Source organism: Mustelus asterias, chromosome 11 (assembly GCF_964213995.1).
Source record: "Mustelus asterias chromosome 11, sMusAst1.hap1.1, whole genome shotgun sequence".
Lineage (NCBI taxonomy): Eukaryota > Metazoa > Chordata > Chondrichthyes > Carcharhiniformes > Triakidae > Mustelus > Mustelus asterias.
The window spans coordinates 44,528,998-44,551,768 of NC_135811.1; the positions used below are offsets into that span (position 1 = coordinate 44,528,998).

Here is a 22,771-nt window from a genome sequence, read left to right on the forward strand (position 1 = left end):
AATTAATTTTATTTCTGAAGAAAATGTACATAGATGTATTTAAAATAGCGTGCATTTGTAAAAGCTGACCTTGGAAGAAATAACCAAATATTGGTAGTGCATAGCTATAAAATGTTTTGTTTTAAGGTTTTGACATTGGTTATTTGGAACTTACTCAAATCCATTTCCAATATACAAAAAAAAATTCAATTTCAGCTCCAGCAAGCAATGGTTTATTTATAAACACATACCAAAAACTGAAGAAAAATATCCATATTAAACATATTTCATATCTAAGTTATTCCGTTTGGTGCATTTACCAGTCAATTGAAGTGATGTTTCAAAACCAGCGATTAATTTATAAACTGCTTAGTAAAGAACCATTAATGTAAAAATATAACCCAAGTTATTCATGTTACATAAATATTTGCCTTTTTTATACTTCTTTATAAAAACACAGGTTTTTTTCTTTACAAGTAGGCATGGTTTTACAATTAAGGAATAGAAAAATAGACCATTTTTGTAATATTATCACTTCAAAATATCAGATACCTAATGAACTACTAGTATCTTAGCACATCTGCAGGAATAATAGAAATTCTACATGGAATACTAACTTCAGATTGTTGAACTGTATTCTACTCTGAACAGTATAAATTTTGCCACTGCACAGGTTTTCAGTGTTTCACAGTCAATTTAGTCTGCACAGGAAGAAAACAGTTGAACTTATGATAACAGTTTGGACAGATTATTCAATAAATGCACATTTTAAACATAACAAGCAGGCCAGACTCAACTGCAAGCAGCTACTCCAAATATAAGAATACAAAAGATGCAAACTGCATTCATATTTTTTTTTCTAGATGTTACCAGAAAGGAACTATATACAAACCTACCTCTTTTTTTCATCCATAACTCCCTCTTCTACACAGGCATCTTCTGTTAGTTTGAAGAGGTGGAAAACAGTGCATTGGTTAAATGAGCAAACCAGCCAGAACTTTTCTGTACCTGGAATGGACATCGGCATCTGGTGTCTGCACCCATCCTGATCTTTATAAAATGTGAGACCTCATCCCTTTCATTGATTTGTACACCTTATGGTGTCATAGAATCACTGCATCCCAGCACTGAAGGAGGCTTTTCAGTTAATTCTGCTCTTTAAAAGGGTTATCCAATTAGTCCCAATGTCTTCCTCTTTGGCCATAACCTTGCAATAACTCTACACCTGCTACGTATTGAACTTACAGCCAACACGGTCCAGCAAACATTTCCAAGGCTCTATTCCCTTCAGTGGGCTATTTTATAGTCATCTCAGTTTTAAGAACTAATTTGAAAAAAGAATGAACTGAAACTGCTATTGATGGATCTTTACAAGTTTAACAATACATTTCCTTCTCCAGCCCTCCTTTAGGGCTATATGAGGAATGCAAAAAAACGAATTGCAGCTTTATGCGATTACTGCAGCATCCGACAGTGATAGAGCTTCTGAAAAGTGTGCACCTCAAAATATATCCCAGCAAAATTCTGGTTCACTTTATGGTCATGGATATCTTATTGACATTAACAACAGTAAAAGGGACATCAAATACCTGAATTATTCCAAATGCTCTGCTTACCTCACTGCATGGTACATAAAAGGTACAAAATAAATGTATTAAATGAAAAAAGGTACCAAGTATGTTCTACATTTTGTTATAATACACTACATAGAGGACAGCAGAAAACGGAGGCGACCGTTTCTAAATCTAAAAGGTTTGTTTAATCATTTACTTATTCTCATCATATAGCAAACAGTGGTTAGAAGTACAAATGATTGTCTTTGCTAGAGTCCAAGACACAAACTGCGCTAAACAGTGTGTGTGTAATTAGGGTAAATAACAATTGATTGAACCAAAATTCTCATCTATAACATACAATACACTTATACCACATTAAACAGTAATACCCCTCCTTATTGAAGTCAAAATAAAAAACTTAAAGTTATTTACATCAAATTCTCTGAAGTGATTCTGAAGAGTGCATTTATTCAGTTATTTATGGTATTGGGTAAATTCCAATACCATGCCAGAGCCACTGTTTAAACAGTTCAAAACATGAAAACATTGCTAACATTCTATAAAAGCCTTAGTACATTCAAGTGTGACACTTTTCTCTCATTCCAGAAGAAAATGCCCTGAACGGCTCCCCTCAAATAAATTCACATTAATTGAAGTGCGGCATTAGTGTTTATGTGGACATACATGGAGATCACAAATCACTATCAGATTCTTGGATTTTTTCAGACATTTCATCCACCATCAAGTCAAGTTATTCCAGTCCCTCGTAGCTTCCATTAAATGTCGTTGACCATGACCCACCCAATCCTCCTGGTTTTCAAATACGCGACCACAAAACCAGCAGCTAAACTTAGCTTCAATAGTTTTATTTGAAACAGTTTTCACAATTTGATAATTGTTCTTGCTCGTCTTCTTCAACTTTAATTTTAGTACATATCTTTCTTTCACAGGGCTCACTGGTTTCATCTTTTTGCATTGATTGATGAGGAGCCCCTTTGCAGCTACTTGCATATTGCTGCAAGGGTTCAACAAAGCACAGATTGTTCTTTTTGATAAAACTACTTTGAGAACATTTCCGCTGCACTTCTTAATGGTTTTCATGACATTAATCACTTCAGGGACATCAACATCAGGGTGGTTAAGCACTATCACAGGCTGGTTTCTTCTAGGGCATCTAACAAGCTGCCCATGATCAAAAGGTACAAGTCTTAAGGTTTTCACAATTCTACAATTAGGTGCCATATTGTTAACTTCAGGAGGTTTCATTCTCTTTCTTTCCTCTGTTTCTTTAAGTTCACTAAACCTACTGGCTTCTGTTTTTGGTGCATTTTCAGAATTCTCCAACTTTTTTTTTAGTCGCTTGCTGTATCTGAATACAAGATTTTCATTACATGACTTCCGTGGTTGCCACAGCTCATCAGATTTCTCATCATCCCATCGGCAGTTTGACTTTGTTGCAGATCTTTGTGAAGTAACTGAAGAGGCTTTATTAGTATTTCTTTTCTCAGCAGAACGAATAGATGAACTCCGGACAGCTGGAAGAATAGGAAGCTTAAAGGAAGCCTGAGCACTGATTTGGGGAGGGATGTTGCCATTTGCAGGAGTTAAGGGCACAGATTTATTCACTGGCAGTAAGATACATGGAGAGCTACCAGTAATCAATACAGCCTGTCTTGGTTGCTGTAAAGGTTTAGTCAGGTTGCCTGCTGCATTGTTGTGAAATGCCACCGAATTGTTCAGGACTTGGCTGCTCTTCATTCCCGACTCCCCATTAGGACCTTTAATAAATCTCAAAAAAATCTTCTTAAGTGGTCCATTTTCTTCAGACACAGAACTAGAATTTACCACTGTATCCTCACTTGTAACCCCAGTAGGCTTCTTCTGCACAATACACTGAAGCACAACAGTTTGTTGGTCTGATTCATTTGCAATACTTGTCTGTGTGTCCTCACTACCCAAAACAGGCTCTTGTCTCACTGGAAATGACAGCGAATTATTTAATACTGATGATTTTACATTTTCAAGTGGTTCACTGATCAGGTCTGCATCTGGACCATTTACATTTAATGAACCTCTCTCAGATGTATGGCTGTCATTCAAATCAAAAGCAAGCTTTGCATAAGAATGATGATCAAACACTGCAGAAACCGGATCTTTAGGTAAAGTGTCTTTGGAAGACAAAACGTTTACCGGTGTGGTCTTCATGCAGCCGAGTCTGGAACTACTTGTTATTGAACATATATTGTGTCTAATTTTGTCAGGTGCTTGTCCTGGTACACTGGCACGTGTACTATCCAATATCTGAGAGTTACCACCACAAACAATGCTAGCAACTGCACCAAGTGTTCCATTACTGAAAGTAAGTATCAAGCCAGGCCCTTTATCTGACAGAGTGGCAGAGTTTCCAGTAACAACTTTTGCCTGTGGAACTGGTGTCCCAGAAACTACTTGTAATCGGGATTGTTGTGTCAAATGTAAGGGAACTGCAGATCCTTTCTGCGATGGTTGGACTAAAACCGGCTTGGTGATGCCAGCAAGACGCAAGGGTCCCAAAAGTGCAACAGATGAGTTACTGCCCCCATTAGCAGTGGTACGAATTGCATCCTTTATTAATTGCTGGTTAATTATTTCAGCAGAATGAGTCTTTAACAATGTGCTCAGTCTTTCGCCATTTGGTTGCATGCAACTGCTTGATATAGTTGGCGATACAGGCTGCAGCATACCATGGTCACCGAGATATTTATCATTATCTAAAACACAGCTATCATTTAGAGCATCCACCTGCACAGCCTCAGATTCTTCCTTCATGGAATAATTATGCAAAGCCATTTTGTTTGTTGTAATATGTGCACTAGTCTGTGTCTCTAGAAAACCAGTTGGACTACTTTTAGGACACTGTGGTTCAGTGCGAGGATTTTCATCACCAACTACGGAGGTGCTCTTCAATGCATCAAGTAATAACTGATTTTCTTCCGGAGCCAAGCAACTCATTCCATCCCCAGTCTGCAACGAGAACACAGATGTAATTCTGGGCATCACCGGGGACATCTTGTCATCAGAATCACTAACTTGCTCTTCATAAAAGTTTTCTGCAGAGATACTATGATTCATGTCATCTTTGGCATAATAGTCCATCATCTCTACATCTGGTTTCCTCAAGCAATCTGATTTTTCTAAAAAGGATTCTGATCTACAGCAATGCAGGATCTCTTCCTGTGAACCTACATTATTGGCAAAAATAGTTTCATCCTCTTCTGTATTTTGAAATTTGTCATCTGCCTCTGAGCCATGAGTCAAATCTGTTGAAGACCAATTACTATTATATTGCCCAAGTTCTTGTTGACTCTGTACTGTCGCACAATCTTGGACACTTTCACAAACATGTCTGAATTCCCTTTCAGTGACACTTTCCGTGACATCTTCTAACACTTCGGCCACCACTTCAGACTGACAATTGTCGGATACTGGTATTTCTGTAGCATGCAGGTTATTTAAATTATACAAACACTTATCATTAACTTGGTTAGGTTCCTTTACATTGACGGGACAGATACTTTGTTTTGAAGCAGTTTTGTTTAATACTTCATTGCAAGAATTAAGATTATAGTCAACCATAGAATTATTACAGGGTTCATTATATTGTGCATTTAGAGTTTCAGCTCCCGTTTCGCTTGAAGCAAAAAGGAAACTACTATTTGATGCAGCAGAACTTGTGCATTGTGTAGAAGATGCTGTTGAGGACACCAATTTGCTTTCTGCATCAGATTCTTCGTTAACTATTTCAGAAGGTTCCAGCATTTGCAGAAGTATAGGTGAACTAAGCTCATTCAAACCTTGGCCACCTTGATTTTGACACCCAAGCAACAAGTGGGAAGGATTGCTTGTCACTGATGGCTTGCTGGAAGTTGAAACGTTTCCATTTAATAGGCCATATTTTGGAATTATAGAGGCTTGAGAAGGTGCAATACATTGCAACTGTTGAAGATCCGACACTTGAATTGCACTAGCTTCTTTTGGCTTTCCAGAGCTCAATTCAGGATTAAAGGAACTTGTCTTTGAAATATCTCTTTGTACTATCAAACTATCAGATTGTTCTGAAGTAGGAATGTTCACCTTGGCATAATTGTGAATAAAAGGCAAATGGGTGCCTTTTATGGATTGTAGTGAGGCATCACAATCTGACTGGGACACATTTTTTCCACCAGATATCTGCTCATTTAAGCACTGCAACTCCTTTGTGGGAAACGGTGTTGGACTACTATTTGAAACTGAAGATTTTTCTGAAGTTGCAATTTTGTTCTGTACAACCTGGTTATCGGGCACACCCTTATTTACTGCAGTCACAACTGGATTCAATGAAGAAGTTGATAATAATTTTCCTGTTTGAGATGAGCTTACGCCTGCAAACAATGGCTCTTGTGTTTTAACCTGAGTAAATTTACCATTTTTTAAAGGTATGTGTGACACCTGTGATCCTACAGTCTGCATCTTTGATTCCACAGAACTGTCCATGATGATAAATGCACGAGGCTGATTTGTGAAAGTATTTGATGATCTAATGGATTGTGCATTCACACTTGATGTGTTTGCATCAAGTAATCTAACATTGGAATTTCCTGCATTCTGAGACAAACATACAGAGTTGTCATTACTGGCTTGGGTTTGCGAATTTGAAGCATTTAAATTTTGTTTAGATGTAGGCATGAGCCTTAGTACTAAATGTTGCTTACCATTTACCACTCTGAAGCCCATAAATTGAGCACTATAATTAGATGGCACTGATAACTGATTCTGCTTTAATATTACAAAAGGTGCTCGAGAGATTAACTTACTGCCTATTTGATTAGAACCACGTACATCTGTCATCGGTTGTGAAGAGCTAGTAGAATCCGTTGGCTTTGGTCCTGAAATGTCATCTTTCTCAACACTAATATCTGTAGTACTAACTACTTCATTCAAACATATATCTGCAGCTGGTGAAGACTGTTGTACTGGATGGCTGAATTCCTTTGTTGCATCATCAGAGCTTGTAGCATTATCCTTTGTAGGTACCAAATACAGGTTTTGCTTTTTTTTTCTCCATTGTGCTTTCCGAGACACCCCAATTTTGTATCGTTTCAGAACAAGTTTCAGACCCACCGTGGTCTTCAATTTTCCTTTTTGACATGGATCCATTTCTGCTTTTGAACTGCTACCCTCTGTCAGACCCTTATGGACAGCATTAATGTGTTTTATAATGTAGTCTTTACGTGTTGCACCGTATTTGCAGTATTGACAGCAAAAAGGAAAAGCACCTGTGTGTACAACAAGATGTCTTTGAAACTCACCTTTTGTGTAACTTACATGCTCACATTTACCACATTTGTACTGAATCACATCATGTCGGTGAATGTGCTGAATAAATGTGCCTTGATCCTTAGTAGAAAATCGGCACTTTTCACAACGAAAATTACCATTTACACCATGTTTCCAATTTAAATGCTTTCTCAGTTCTTGTAGAGTATACACTTTACCATCATTGCATACTTCACACTTAAGAAGAGGAGTACGATGTTTCAGTCGGTGTTGACTTAGTGTCTGAAAATCATTAGCAGTAAAACTACACAACTCACAGGGATATACAGGTAAATCTGCAGCATGCAACTCCTGATAATGCTTCAGTAACTGTTTTGGGTTGTATTCAGCACCATCTTTACATTTTGCACAGCTAAAACGTAGAACCTTTACTAATACAGTTTTTGTATTCCCCTCGGAAGTTTTAGATGTCTCACCCAATGACTGCTGCACAGAACTATCCTCAAAAGAAATAATCCGATGGTTCACCTGAGCTAGTTTTTCTCCCCTCAAGGATTTTCTTGCAGTCTGGCATCGACTTCGTGATGTTTTACTTTGATTTACAAGCACGTATGGAGAGATGTTTTTTTTCACATCTAATCTTGACAGAACAACTTTTGCATTTTTAAGTTTGAATTTCAACTCTTGCCACGGCTGCTTATTCATATGTTTATTCGCAGTCACTGAAGGTATAGATGAAACTTGTACACATTTTTGTGCTACAGATTCTTTGTCCTCTTGCAAACAAATTCCTGCAGGCAAACTTTGTTTCTTTCTACAATACATCTTGCTATTTGCATCTGTAAAAGTATTTGCTTCATAAAGTTGTGCAAAATTTCTTGGGTCGGATTGCATATTTCAATTTTGTGGAATGTTAATCAATGATGCTGTAGAAACAATGATGCTGTTAGAAGCCTTCTCTCCAATTGCTGCAAGTCACAAGAAAGGCCACATCTTCAGAATTTATGTCAGGCAAAACTTGTGATGATAATTCTGTAAAATAAAGAAAAAATACTTTTCAACAAAATAATTCTCATGAACAACAGCTACAGTGATATAATTCGATGAACCATTATGCGGTAATCTGTCTAAAATAGAACAATGGGGCTTGAAGTGATGCTTGACACCAAAGCTTCCAATATTGATCAGTCTGAGAGAATTGTACTGGTCATAAGCAGCTTCAGGCTGGTAACGAGTCTACCAGTCACAGGTTTATTTAATTGCGGCATATTGAGACAGTGGTTGCATGTCCACAATATGTGGAACAGATTTGTTGAAATTGTATTTGGATTCATTTAGTAAGGATCAAAGTAAATTCAAGGAATATGAAAGTTCTACTTGCTTGCTTACATCAAAGGTGATTGCAGAAAATAGAAGTTCATGGTATAAGAGATAACATTATGGCATGGCTAGAAGATCGGCTAGCGAACAGGAAACAGAAGGCATAAATTGGTAATTTTCTGGTTGGCAAGGTGCAACGAATGGTGTGCCACAGGGATCAGTGCTGGGGCAGCAGCTTTGTACAATTTATATAAATGACCTGGATGAAGGGACCAAATGACAGTTAATAAATCTGCTGATGATACAAAGAGGTAGAAAAGTAAGTTGTGAAGAGGGCAGGAGACGGCTACAATGGGATAAAAATAGGTTAAGTGAGTGAGCAAAGATGGAAAAATGTGAAATTGTCCATTTTGACAGGAAGAATAAAAAAAAGCTTAGTATCTAAATGGTGAGAGATGCAGAGGAATGTTTGTGTCGCGAGTGCATGAATCACAAAAGGCTAGTATGCAGGTACAGCAAGTAGTTAGGAAAACTAATTGAATGTTATTGTTTATTGCAAGGGGAATTGAATACAAACGTAGGGAGGCTATACTTCAAGTGTATAGGGTATTGGTGAGACCACAGCTGGAGTATTGGTCTCATTAAGGAAGGATGCAAGTGTGAAAACAGTTCAGAAAAGGTTTACTAAACTAATACCTAGAATAAGAACATAAGAAATAGGAGCAGGAGTAGGCCATCTAGCCCGCCCCGCCATTCAATAAGATCATGGCTGATCTGATAGTGGTTTAGTTCCACTTACCCGCCCGCTCCCCATAACCCTTAATTCCCTTATTGATCAAAAATCTATCTACCTGTGACATAAACATATTTAACGAGGTAGCCTCCACTCCTTCAATGGGCAGAGAATTCCAGAGATTCACTACCCTCTGAGAGAAGAAGTTCCTCCTCAACTCTGTTCTAAACTGGCTCCCCCTTATTTTGAGGCTGTGTTCTCTAGTTCTTGTTTCCTTTCTAAGTGGAAAGAATCTCTCTGCCCCTTCATTATCTTATGTCTCTATAAGATCTTCCCTCAGCCTTCTAAACTCCAATGAGTACAGGCTCAATCCACTCAATCTCTCCTCATAAGATAACCCCCTCATCTCCGGTATCAATCTGGTGAACCTTCTCTGTACTCCCTCCAAGGCCAATATATCCTTCCGCAAATAAGGGGACCAAAATTGCACACAGTACTCTAGTTGCGGCCTCACGAGTACCTTGTACAATTGCAGCAAGACCTTCCTGCTTTTATACTCCATCCCCTTCGCGATAAAGGCCAACATTCCATTTGCCTTCTTGATCACCTGCTGCACCTGCAAACTGAGTTTTTGCGATTCATGCACAAGGACCCCCAGGTCCCTCTGCACAGTAGCATGTTGTAATTTTTCACCATTTAAATAATAGTCCATTTTACTATTATTCCTTCCAAAGTGGATAAGCTCACACTTGTCAACGTTATACTCCATCTGCCAGATCCTCACCCACTCACTTAGCCTATCCAAATCTCTCTGCAGACTTTCCGCATCCTCCATGCAATTCGCTTTCCCACTCATCTTTGTGTCATCCGCAAACTTTGTTACCCTACACACGGTTCCCTCCTCCAGATCGTCTATGTATATGGTAAACAGCTGAGGCCCCAGCACCGATCCCTGCGGCACGCCACTAGTCACCAACTGCCAACCAGAAAAGCACCCATTTATTCCAACTCTCTGCTTCCTGTTAGATAGCCAATCCTCAATCCACGCTAACACTTTACCCCCAACTCAGTGTACCTTAATCTTCTGCAGCAACCTTTTGTCAGGCACCTTCTGGAAATCTAAAAACACCACATCCACTGGTTCCCCTCTGTCAACTGCACTTGTTACATCTTCATAAAAATCATAAAAACACGACTTTCCCTTCATGAATCCATGCTGCGTCTGTTTGATCGAACCATTTTTTTCCAGGTGTCCTGCTATTTCTTCTTTAATGATGGATTCCAGCAATTTCCCAACTATGGACGTTAAGCTAACCAGCCTGTAGTTACCCACCTTTTGTCTACCTCCTTTTTTAAACAGTGGCATCACATTAGCTGTTTTGCAATCAGCCGGCACTTCCCCAGAGTCCAGCAAATTTTGATAAATTACAACCAACACATCTGCTATTATTTTTGCCATTTCTTTCAGTACGCTGGGATGCATTCCATCCGGGCCCAGAGACTTGTCAACCTTTAGTCCAATTAGCCTACCAAGCACGACCTCTTTAGTAATAGTTTTAAGGACCTCACCCCCTATAGTCCCACGACCGTCAATTTTCGGTAAGCTATTTGTGTCCTCTACTGTGAAGACCGACACAAAAAACTTGTTTAAGGCCTCGGCCATTTCCTCGTTTCCCATTATTAAATCCCCCTTCTCGTCTTCTAAGGGTCCAACATTTACTTTAGCTACTCTTTTCCTTTTTATATATTTGTAAAAACTTTTACTATCAGTTTTTATATTTTGTGCTAGTTTAGTTTCATAATCTATCTTTCCTTTCTTTATCATTTTCTTAGTAGTCCTTTGTTGTTTTTTAAAGCTTTCCCAATCTTCTAATTCCCCACTAGTTTTGACCACTCTGTACGCATCGGTTTTTAAATTTAATACTCTCCTTTATTTCCTTAGTTATCCACGCCTGGTTATCCCTTTTCGTACATTCCTTCTTTATCACAGGAATATATTTTTGCTGAGTACTGAGAAAAATCTCCTTAAAAATCCGCCACTGTTGCTCAGCTGTCCGACCAACTAGTCTGCGCTCCCAGTCTACATTAGCCAATTCTGCCCTCATCCTATTGTACTCCCCTCTGTTCAAGCAGAGGACACTGGTTTGGGACCCTACTTTCTCACCCTCCATTTGTATTAGAAATTCAACCGTATTGTGATCACTCATTCCAAGAGGATCCCTCACAAGAAGATTAGTTTTACCTGTCTCATTACACAGGGCCAGATCCAAGATAACTCGCTCCCTCATAGGTTCTGTAACATACTGTTCGAGGAAACTATCCCGACAGCATTCTAAGAACTCTTCCTCAAGTCCACCGCGTCCGACTTGAGTCAACGAATCAATATGCAGGTTAAAATCCCCCATGATTATTGCGGTTCCGTTTTTGCACGCATCCATTATTTGCTTGTTTATAGCCCGACCCACCTCAGTTATTATTTGGGGGCCTATCGAGCACCCCGACCAGTGACTTTCTCCCCTTACTATTCCTTATCTCCACCCACAATGATTCCACATTATGCGCCTTAGAGCCTATATCGTCTATCACTACCACCCTGATGTTATCTTTAATTAACAGAATGGGCAGGTTTTCTTAAGATGAAAAAGAAAAACCTAAGTTTGCATCCACTGGAGTTTAGAAGAGGAAGAGGCAACTTGATGGAAATATATGATCCTGAAAGATTTTGACAAGGTGGATGTGGAAAAGGTGTTTCCTCTTGTGGGAGAATCAGGAACTAGGGGTCACTGCTTAAAAATAAAGGGGTCATCCATTTAAGACAAACGAGGAAATTATTTTTTGAAGGCTGTGAATCTTTGGAATTCTCTTCCTCAACAGGTGATGGAATACTTTTAAGTCAGAGGTAGAGAAATCCTTGATAAGGGGGTGAAAGGTTATTGGGGTATCAGATATACTTTATGAACAAAGCTCTCAAGATTTTTATTTCAGTATCACGCTATAATTTACTAGGTAGAAGGCCGAAGTCTCATCTGGATCTGCTTCATCCAGATTGCAAAGCGAAACTGATTGGGAGACAAGGGAAGCAGGTGGAGGGGCACGACTACTATGCCAAAGAGAGGCAGTTCAAACCAGATGATGAGGTCTACGTCAGAAACTTTGGTAGTAAACCAAAGTTGACAACATGGTGGCACAGTACTGCAGCCTCACAGCACCAGGGACCCAGGTTCAATTCTGGCCTGGACTGTGTGGAGTTTGCATATTCGCCCAGTGTCTGCATGGGTTTCCTCCAGATACTCAGGTTTCCTCCCGCAGTCTAAAGTTGAGCAGGTTAGGTGGACTGGCCATGCTAAATTTCCCCTGAGTGTCCCAAGAAAAGTAAGCCTTGGATTAGCCTTGGTAAACATGTGGGGTTACGGGATAGGGTGGGTCTGGGTAAGATGCTGTGTCAGAGAATCTGTGCGGACTCGATGGGCCAAATTGCCTCCTTCTGCACTGTAGGGATTGTATGGTTCCATTCTATGGTGCTATGGGTAGGCGGGAATGTGGGTTGAGGTTGCAATCAGATCAGCGATGATTTATTGAATGGTGGAGCAAGCTCAAGGGGCCGACTCCTACTAAATTCATATGCTTCAGGTATGGGGATGCCATGAAAAAAGTGGTGATTACTTGTAGAGTAGATAGGGTAAATCACTTTACATTAGTACAGATGTAGCATCTAGTGAGTCGCCCTAGCTGCTGAGCAAGCCATTCATTAAAAAAAGGCAAACGAAATTGGGTGTAGAACAAGTCAGTAAATTTTGCAATTCACCCAATCAGGACATTATTGCATCCCTTTAACAAAACCTAGCATCTCTAATCAATGTTAGTGGTATTAATAGCATCATAGGATAGAAATTTGAGGGGAAAAGCAAATTGCTTTAAAGTTACATCGACAATTTGCACATCCCTCATCACAGGTTAAAAAGTCTAAAGAATGCAAGATACTTGATGACTTATTGAAGAGATTAGTTCAAAATGTAATATGCAAGAATTAGAAGCCTATTGCAAGTTTTCCCATTAGCATGAAACGTTAATGGCACTGTAGCTATAGATTTAAAGGTGTGGGACAAGGATAGAAACATTTTACATTTTATAGACATGGCAACCAGATTCAGTCTCTCTACAGTAATGCATGGCAAATGAAAGATTGTGGATAAAATCATGGAAAAATAGATAGGAACCAGAATTGGAGGGAAACAACTAAATTCCTAATTAACAATGGGGGAGGCCAATGACAAATGTGTGTGAAAATATCAACAGTGTAGTGATCAACACTGAAGACAGGAGCAACCTCGAATCAATCATTTCTAGAAAATGTTAATCATGTCACAACTAAATTGGGCCAGATCCAGATCCTCACAAAGATCATCTTGCATTATTTGATTGGACAGTTAAACTGTCTTTGCACTCAAACATTTGGTGCTAGTTATGACCTATTGAAACTTGGTACAATCAACACACTCAGTTGAAGTGGTTTTGAAAACAAATAAAATCTTTAAAATTTAATTCAGAGTAATGCACTCTCCATTTTCTTGCCTTGAGTGACCCAAAAGATACAAGGTTAGTCCATTTTTAGGGATGCTTCCCATGCCAATCTTCTGGATGGATCTATAATGTTACTGGTGTTGTCCCTTAGCCTGGGAAGTCAAGAAATATTTTTTAAAGGGTTAAAAGCACCCTAGCTGCAGAAACACTGGCACTATTAGAGGCAATAGATAATGGATTGTCTTTATTGAATATAGGAAATCCTGTCCAAGGTGTATTCTGAGAAAAGTTTGCTTGTAGAATGATACGTAAACAACCACTCTCATTTGGCTAACTGCTCATTCAACAAAACGTGTCACTGAGAGAAAGCTGAGGAGAGATGTTGCTGAGATTTCTAAAAATAAAATGGGCGAACACAAGTCATTCTAGAAAAGTGGCATCTAGGGTTATGATAAGATAAAAATTTTGGAAACTCATTTTGTATTGCTTTGTACGTCAAGTATGTTTTCAATTTTTCTGCAAGAAAGAAAGGGGAATCTGTTAATGGTTTGTTGAAGATACACAATTAATGGACATTCTTGATTAAGGACCGCTATCACATAACTGGAACACTGGGGTAGGAATTAGGAGGCAGAGATCTACAAGGTTGCATCCTGTGAATAAACTGTGAGACAAGGAAAAGATCCATGTCATATTGCGTACTTCATCATCTGGCTTGACATCTCCATTTTAACACATACAACCTAGGTTCAAGAGTGTGGCCACGCTGCCCAATACATAATATAACTGATAATTAACATTGGCCTTTTTACTTCCCGATTATACTTCTTGAATCCTTCCAAAGATGCTAAAACATTTCAGAGATGAAGTCAGATATAAACCATTGAGTTGCATTTTATAGACAACCAATGAACAATGAATGTATAAAGTAATATTAAATCAAATCTCACCTTAATTCAACTAATCACAGAACTCAAACAAGAAAACATAAAAATACACCACACTTTTCCCATCAGGTTTTCTCAGCCTGTTCTGGCCAACACTGGATTCAAATTGAGCAAGTCTTTCCTTTTCTGGACAAGCCTAGACGATAAGCTGAAAAAAAAAGAGAAAATGCTGCAGATACTGGAAATTTTTAAAATCATAGAAAATACTGGAATGTTGAGCTGGTAAGGCAGTGTCCGTGAAATTAACCTTTCACCTGACTGCCTGCTCCAGTGAAAAAGTGTTTTTTTAGTACGTTCCCAGCAAATGGAACACCTGTTCCTCTGAATTATTCCCCAGTGATTCACCAGGATTATCAATAAAACTATCATCCAATTTGGAAGGAAAGATTAAAAATTGCAATTTTCTAAATCTCCTGCTTAGGCTGATAAATTTGGAACACGACTTTGAAGAAGCACTGACTGAGGGTTAGGAGCACATGGAATCCACTCTGGGTGGGATCCTGAATGTCAATTACCAAGCGTGGCATGGTAGCAATACAGCATATCCAGCTCTGAAGGACATAACTGCCAGACTAGACCTAGTGGTGAAAGAACCAAGAGGGAAAAAACTACTTTATCGCATACTCACGAATTTACTTGTCAAAGATGTGTTTGTCCATGACATCAGTAGAAGTAAACCAATGCATTTTCCTCATGGAGATAAAGTTCCATTTTCACAATGAAAACACCGTCATATTGTGTAACACTACCCACCCATCATGCTAAATGGAATAGAATCAGAACAGATCTCAGCTCAAAACTAGACATCCATTAGGCACTTTGACCATCAGCAACTGAATTGTATTCAACCATAACCTATAACCTCATAGTTCAGTGTTTCAAGCATTACCATCAAGTCAGAGGACCAACTCAAGTTTAATGCTGTGTGCTGAAGAGCATTCCTGAGGCAGCGTCAGGCATACATGAAAAGAGGTGCTAAACCATAAAGGTAGAACACTGGACTACAAACATGCTAAATAGAGGAAGCAACTTGCAATACCCAGGGCCAAGTGAGTCCACAGCTAATGGATCCTCACATAACTCTGCAGCCCTGACTCTTGCAGGCACAAATGGTGGTGGACAATTACACAGGAGGAGGAAGCCCCAAAAACATCCCCATCCTCAATGATGGCAGAATCCAGAACAAAGATGCAAAGAAAAAGACCCCAGTAATTGGATTCAGCCAGAACTGCCATTGGATGATCTAACTTTGCCTCCTCCCAAGATGTCCACAAAATCCAATCTTCAGCTAATTCAATTCATTTCATGTGATAAAGAAACAGCTGAGTATATTAGCTATGGTGAGGACTTATAGCCATAACCTAGCCATGGTGCAGAAAATTTGTGCTTCAGTACCAGCTGTGTCTTAAGCAAAACTGCTTCAGCAGAATTACTATACTAGCATCTATTTGACAAGACTACAAAACTGCCCTGGTAAGTCTGCCCAGAAGAAGCGGGTCTGGCCAATTATCATATCATCAATCTACTCTCAACTAGCTAAGTGATGATAGGTCTTGTTCAGTGCTACAAAAATGGCATATACTCAAAAATAACCAGCTCATGAATACACACAGGTTGAGTTCTACCACTTGGCTCCAGACTAATTACAGCCTTGGTCAAAACATGGACAAAAAAAGTTGAATTCCATGATAATGTGGCAGCTGTCAAAGTCAAATCATCATTTGATGGATCACAGAATCAAAGTGCACTAGCAAAATTAACGTCATTGAGAATCATGAGGAAAACTGGCTGGTGAGATATCAAGCACAGAAGGCAGCAATTGTGATTGCCGGAGGGCCCACAACATCATTGCAGGAGTTCCTGTACCTAGGACCATCAGCTGCTTCAATGACCCCCACCTCCAACATAAGATTAGAAGTACAGATATTTCCTAATGATTTCAGTTCCATTCACACAAAAAACAGTCCATACCTGCGTGCCGCAAGACCAAAGCAACATTCAAGCCTGGGCTGATAAATGGGAAATAACATTTATACCATTGATATGCCAAGCAAAGAGCAGCTTCAACAATCATATCCACCTGACAGTCAATGACACTACCATCATCATATCTGCCACCATCAACAGCAAAAGGACACTACTTACTAGAAACATAACAGGTCAAGGCACATAAATACTGTGACTCATGAAATAAGGTATGGTATTTTGCAGCAAGTGACTCACCTCGACTCCCAAAATTCTGTCCATCAACTAAAGGCACAAATTACATGCATGATGGAACAACCTTCTACATGAACACAACTCCAACAACACCCAAGGTCAAAACAATAAAAGGCAGAGCACCCCTTTTGTTGGGCACCTCATCCACCTTAAAGATTAATTCCCATTGTTACAAAGAACAAAGAAAATTACAGCACAGGAACAGGCCCTTCGGCCCTCCAAGTCTGCACCGACCATGCTGCCGACTGAACTAAAACCCCCTACCCTTCCGGGGACCATATCCCTCTATTCCCATCCTTTTCATGTATTTGTCCAGATGCCCCTTAAAACTCACTATCGTATCTGCTTCCACTACCTCCCCCGGCAGAGAGTTCCAGGCACCCACCACCCTCTGTGTAAAAAATTTGCCTTGTACATCTCTTTTAAACCTTGGGAAAAAGCTTCTGACTATCCACTCTGTCCATGCCCCTCATAATCTTGTAGACTTCTATCAGTTCACCCCTGAGAGAACAAACCAAGTTTCTTCAACCTCTCCTCATAGCTAATGCCCCCCATACCAGGCAACATCCTGGTAAATCTTTTCTGTACGCTCTCCAAAGCCTCCACATCTTTCTGGTAGTGTGGCGACCAGAATTGAACACTATATTTTGAGTGCAGCCTAACTAAGGTTCTATAAAGCTGCAACGTGACGTGCTAATTTTTAAACTCAATGCCCCGGCCGAGTCCAGCAACATCTATGAAGAAGTGGGAAGTGGAAGATCTGGTTACTAGCACAGTAGGACTGCAAGGACATACCTTCTACAAGAGTCACAGCAGCAACTTGCCAAATCTTCTTCCCAAAATCTGAGATATCTATCGTCTAAAAGAACAAGGCCAGCAGAGGTATATGCCTTCCACTACCTGGAAATCTAGTGCCTTTCCTGCATCGTCATTGGCCCTCCCCAACAGAACTGTGGAAGTATTATTATTCAAAGGCAGCTCATCATCACTCTCAAGGGCAATTAAGAACTGGCAAAAATTCCTGGTCTTGCCAGCAACATCCAATTTTTGCTGGTCTTGCCAGCAACATCCAAATCCCATGAATGTGGGGGGGGGTAAGAAAAAGCCATCCAGGAATAATGGGCATTAGGAGACAAAAAACCTTTTATTAGTAAACCCCTAGATTAAAAATTCCATAAAACCTACTTATCTGACTTTAGTACACATTTTAAATGACTGTTCCATTAAGTAGCTTCATTCTGTACCTTGTTAAACCTATATTAAAAAATATTAACAGACAACTCATTTGCCAATGAAGATAATCTTTTGCCATAAAAAATCCAAAATAAGCATAGAAGAAATAAGATGGGGGAGGATAGAAGGGAAATAATTTTTAGATTCAATAAATATATCTCAAGTGTTGTATATTGAATCAAAACTTATACAATTTAGAAATATATTTGCTTTCAAAAAATATATGGCATTATACTATAAAACAATATAGAAGCTGCCAGCATATTATTAGCAAGGTTGAAAACGAAGAATAAACTAGAACATAACACAATAGCAAAAAGCATGAAGAAAAAAGATTCACAGGTAAGCGAAAGCCACAAATACAACCCACTTAAAAGCAAAGTTTACTGATACGCTGAATATTAAAGGAGGTAGCTGCAAGTTTAAATTAAGAGCACGAGCTACCACTAAATATAAAAACTGTGGGAGGAGGAAGTGGACAGAATATCAAAGTAAAATGAAGAATATGGCAGCAGTAGTTGGATCGAAGAAAGCATGCAATCTGGACCAGTCACCATGGACCAAGAGCTCAATCAATGTAAATGGGAAATCGTCCATATTTTCCCACCCTTTTATCAAAATGGGGTAAAAACCTCAATTAAACCAGAAATAACTTCCACTTTGTCCAGCCCCTCACCCAGAAGGAACTCAGTATTGCCTTCCATGGAGTCACATTACCTCATGTAATAGGCCCAGAGATGGAACTGGGTCAGAGCAGCAGAAAAATGATTATGGGACACTACTTCACACCATCCCCATTCTCCCTCCTCGTGTCCAAATGAATCCAGTTCTCTTTTCACTTTCCAATCTGCTGGATTTGAATAAAGGACTTTGATTGAATGTACTGCATGGTAGCACAGATTTGCTGGATTGGCTTATTTCCTTTCATATCAATTAAAAATAACTTCACAACCAACCCAAATCTCATTGGAAATCAGCAAGCTAATCAAAGTCAGAGGATGGCTAGTACTCTTATCCACCCCTCCTAGCTTCCCAACCCAGTCAGATGGAAAATATAAGAAAATGCAAGTTTTAAAAGATAGGCACTTCGACAACAGTATTATTTTCAGGAATATTTTAAAACTTTTCAGAATTCAGAAGTGTTCTCTTACACAGACACTCAACTGCTAGTTATGATTGGCTGCTAGTTTTATTCATCACATCTTTCGTGACCAACTAATAGCAAACAAGTGTAAACAATCTTGTTTTATGCAAGGTCTTTGTGCCTATTTTCACCTGAAAAAAAACATGCTTCCTGGGGATCACTATATATTCAGGCAAGCAGAGAAATAAGGAAGATGAAATTGCTATCATTGTTCATTTGTAATAAGTTTCAATATTTAAAAGCTGAAAAGCAGATATTGTTCTACTGGTTGCTCCTTGCAAAATAGATAAGCACATGCTATCACTTAGCAATGATTCCTCTTATTACTTTAATAATGGAAGTATTCAGAAAGGTATTGTAATCCCACAACAAAGTGAACTTGATACCAGAAAAGAACATTGGCTCCAACTATATTCAGGCAGGCCCAAGGACCGTAAGGCAATCAATATTTTGAAGACTTGGACAATTGCGCCTTCAAATTCTCTAAAGCAACTCACATTTTGTGATACACCAAAACTAGTTTTAAAACAAAAACATTAAACAATTAATTTTCTGTGTAATTGAAGCACTTTACACAATCCTCAAGTACAAAAGCAGGGAGTTATGTTGGAGTTGTATAGAACTTAAGTGAGGCACAGCTAAAGTTTGCAGTTCTAATTGCCACATTATAGGAAGAATGTGATTGCACTGGAGGCAGAGATTCACCAGGATGTTGCCTGGGATGGAACATTAAGTTATGACGAGAGGTTAGATAGACTTGTGTCATTTTCGTTGGAGCAAAGACCGAGGGGCGACCTGATCGAGGTATACAAGATTACGAGGGGCAAGGACAGAATGGATATGGACAGCTGCTCCACTTAGTTGAAGGGGAGGTCATGAGGGGACATAGGTTCAAGGTGAGGGGCAGGAGGTTTAGGGGATGAGGCAAGTTGCCTCACATCCTTTAAAAAGTACCTGGATGAGCACTTGGGCCATCATAACATTCAAGGCTATGGGCCAAGTGCTGGTAAATGGGATTAGGTGGGAGGTCAGGTGTTTCTCACATGTCGGTGCAGACTTGATGGGCCGAAGGGCCTCTTCTGCACTGTATGATTCTATACCTAGGAATCAAGGTATCCCTATTATCAGATTGCTTGCCTTAAAGAAAAGAGAGATGTGCAAGCTTTACTCTATAATTTTAACAGCACAGACATCTAACATGCCAGAACCTGTTTTGATTATGATTCTGCTTCAGAATTAAGGGAAGAACGAACTTTTTTCAGATAGAGGCAGTATATAAAAATAATTTGAGTAGTATTTGATCCAGTCAAGTATTCTAAACAAGCATTTGGAGGCTATTTCTCACACAAAAATGCTTCATGTAAAGATACCTCATTGCATGCAATGGATTCCATTTTAGCAAAAGATCCTGCTCCATTGAGAAACCTTTAACACTATTTTCAAGAAATTAATAACATTTCTATTCGAAGCAATACGTACTGGTGAGTTTTCATGCAAATCCAATTTTTTGAATAACCAACTTTAAATGTTCATCAGCAACTTGAAAACACTAACATTTCAGTCTTTAGCCTGAACTTACACTTTTTATACTACTTAGTGGCATAACAATGACAACTTGCATTAATATAGTGCCTATAATATGGCAAAATGTCCTGCAAAGTTTCACAGAAACATTCTCAAAAGTTTGAAACAGAGCCACAAAGAGAGACATCAGTGCAGATAACCAAAAGCTTGATGAAAGAGGCAAGTTAATGGAGCGTCTTAGAGGAGGAAACAAAATCTAAAGACGTTGAAGAAATGATAACCAATGTTACAGAATGTGGTCAAAATCAGGGACGCAAAAGAATTGGCGGAGTATAGATACCTTGGGGTGGGGCAGCGTGGAGAGAGAGGTTATTGTTGGGCTGGGCAGCTGATAAACACAAGAAACAAGGGATCTGAAAACAAGAATGAATTTTTAAAATTGAAACACTACTCAACCAGAAATCAACGGAGGTGAGCAAACATAGGGAAATAACGGGTGAACAGGTCTTAGCACAAGTTGGGATGTGGGCAAGGGCGTTTCAGACAACAGTTAAGTAAAGGGGAGGGGGCAGAGATGGGAAGCTGGGCAGAAAAGCTTTGGAATAGTGAAGTCTAGAGATAACAAAAGCTCCAAATTGTTTGGAATAAAGATTTGTTTACTCTGTGAAGTTCCTTGATCTCATGTGTGCTATGGGTGTGACAGGAGCTTCTAGACCATAAAGGGTGGAGGAAAGAGAGAAGTGAAAAATTCTCTCACCCCCAAGTAACCAAAGTGATGTTGAATCAAGGCATTGTATAGCAGTGTTCAACTCTAGCAGAAAAGATTATAGGTAATCCAATAATGTCGATGCTAATTTCCTTTTGGGAGGGGGTGGGGGAGCAAGGATAAGAGTGCAACCTCATTGGCTCTTTGGAAAAATTCCAGACTGTTCAGCTCAATAAATTAAATTCTCACACCTCTTTGCTAAAACCAATGTAAAAGAGTATTGGCAAGAAAAAGTCCAACATTTTAACTATTTTAAGATGCTCGTTGTCAACATTAGTCAACAATGGTGATAAAATAGCCAAATCTTCAGGTTAACATCACTTCCCTATAGAAATGGACAATAAAAACTGCACAAATATCCCAACGTTATAAACAATGCCAAAACGTGGGATTTTGGTGGAAATGAATCGAGTTACAAGACCACCAATATATAACACCGAGTTTGGTAGCAACTCAACAAATTTATTATTTAGACAGCCACATTTTTTTTAAATGCCGAAACGCCGGATATTTTTCATCAGCCCTGCTCACTGTTTTACACGTGTCGCACACAAAACGACCAACGAACTACAGAGAAAATTTTAAACTGAGACCATTTCAAGGCGAATAAAGTACAATTCAGATCCAGCTACTTACATGAGGGGTATTCGGCGGTTAAATGCTTTGAAGGTTGGACTACAACGGAGACTGGAATACTCTGAAAGGCGCGGGGTGTATGTTTTATATTTTGTAATTGGGAGTATCCTGAGTGAATCTACAGGGCTCGGTGGGAGGCCGAAAATCCCGAATAGAAATCTATTTACCCGCACCGTCAAGATGGCGCACGTATACACCAACGCCGGATTTAAAAACCGGTCGGTGGATTTGCCTTTAGCCCGGCGCTCTGAACTCTCCAAGCGGCGTTTTAAACTCCTGCGGCGACGCCGAAGCTCCCTCCCCGTCCACCCGACCCCGGGCCTCCACGGATCTGCGCCTCCCGACGGTTTATCCGCCGCACTATTTGTTCTCAGCCCGAAAATGTCCTCCGCCCGCGGCCGCTGCCAGCGAGCCGACATTTTCCTCAGCCTTCGCGTGGATAGGGAGTGAAGGGATTTAGCTTCCCTCCCTCTTGTCACTTTGTTAACCTGGTGGGTTTATTTATTTTTTATTATATGTGTATATATATATTTTTTAAAAATAAACGGAATTCGCCATATTCTTACCATTTTGGGAAAATTAATGTGAGGGTCACTATCAGCCGCCATGACAGTTCCATCCGGGCATTGCGCTGCCGTGGAGACGCCGGCTTCCTGCGGCCGAGCGGCGGCCCTGGGCTAAGGGAAGGAGCTGCCGGGCTGTGGGTGGGTGATGGTACCTTACAGGCAACTTCCGGCAAATCGCTGCTACTCTTCCTGTTTGAATGTTGCACACCAAACCGCAATTTTTTAAGTGTCAAACCTGAAGCTGCAGCAAACGATTCTATTTTTGAAAGTACTGATGGATGACTGTTCACAGGACCTCCTGATTCACATTGCAGACATCATATAGAAATGG

At 39.6% G+C, this 22,771-nt stretch overlaps 1 protein-coding gene across 3 annotated transcripts; it reads right to left on the reverse strand.

The window, feature by feature from the left end:
* Positions 1-13: 13 nt before the first annotated feature.
* Positions 14-22,551, reverse strand: LOC144500486 (zinc finger protein 518A-like). Of its 3 annotated transcripts, XM_078223477.1 has the most exons (4): positions 22,441-22,551; positions 20,813-20,885; positions 14,355-14,499; positions 14-7,862 (listed from the first exon to the last, which is right to left on the reverse strand). In XM_078223477.1, the coding sequence occupies exon 4, from the start codon at positions 7,722-7,724 to the stop codon at positions 2,277-2,279; it is 5,448 nt and encodes a 1,815-aa protein (XP_078079603.1). In that variant the 5' UTR covers positions 7,725-7,862; positions 14,355-14,499; positions 20,813-20,885; positions 22,441-22,551; the 3' UTR covers positions 14-2,276. The 3 variants fall into 3 exon arrangements, with proteins under 3 accessions (XP_078079603.1, XP_078079604.1, XP_078079605.1); XM_078223478.1 differs by lacking the exons at positions 20,813-20,885; positions 22,441-22,551 and adding an exon at positions 21,875-22,149; XM_078223479.1 differs by lacking the exons at positions 14,355-14,499; positions 20,813-20,885.
* Between the last annotated feature and the right edge of the window lie 220 nt (positions 22,552-22,771).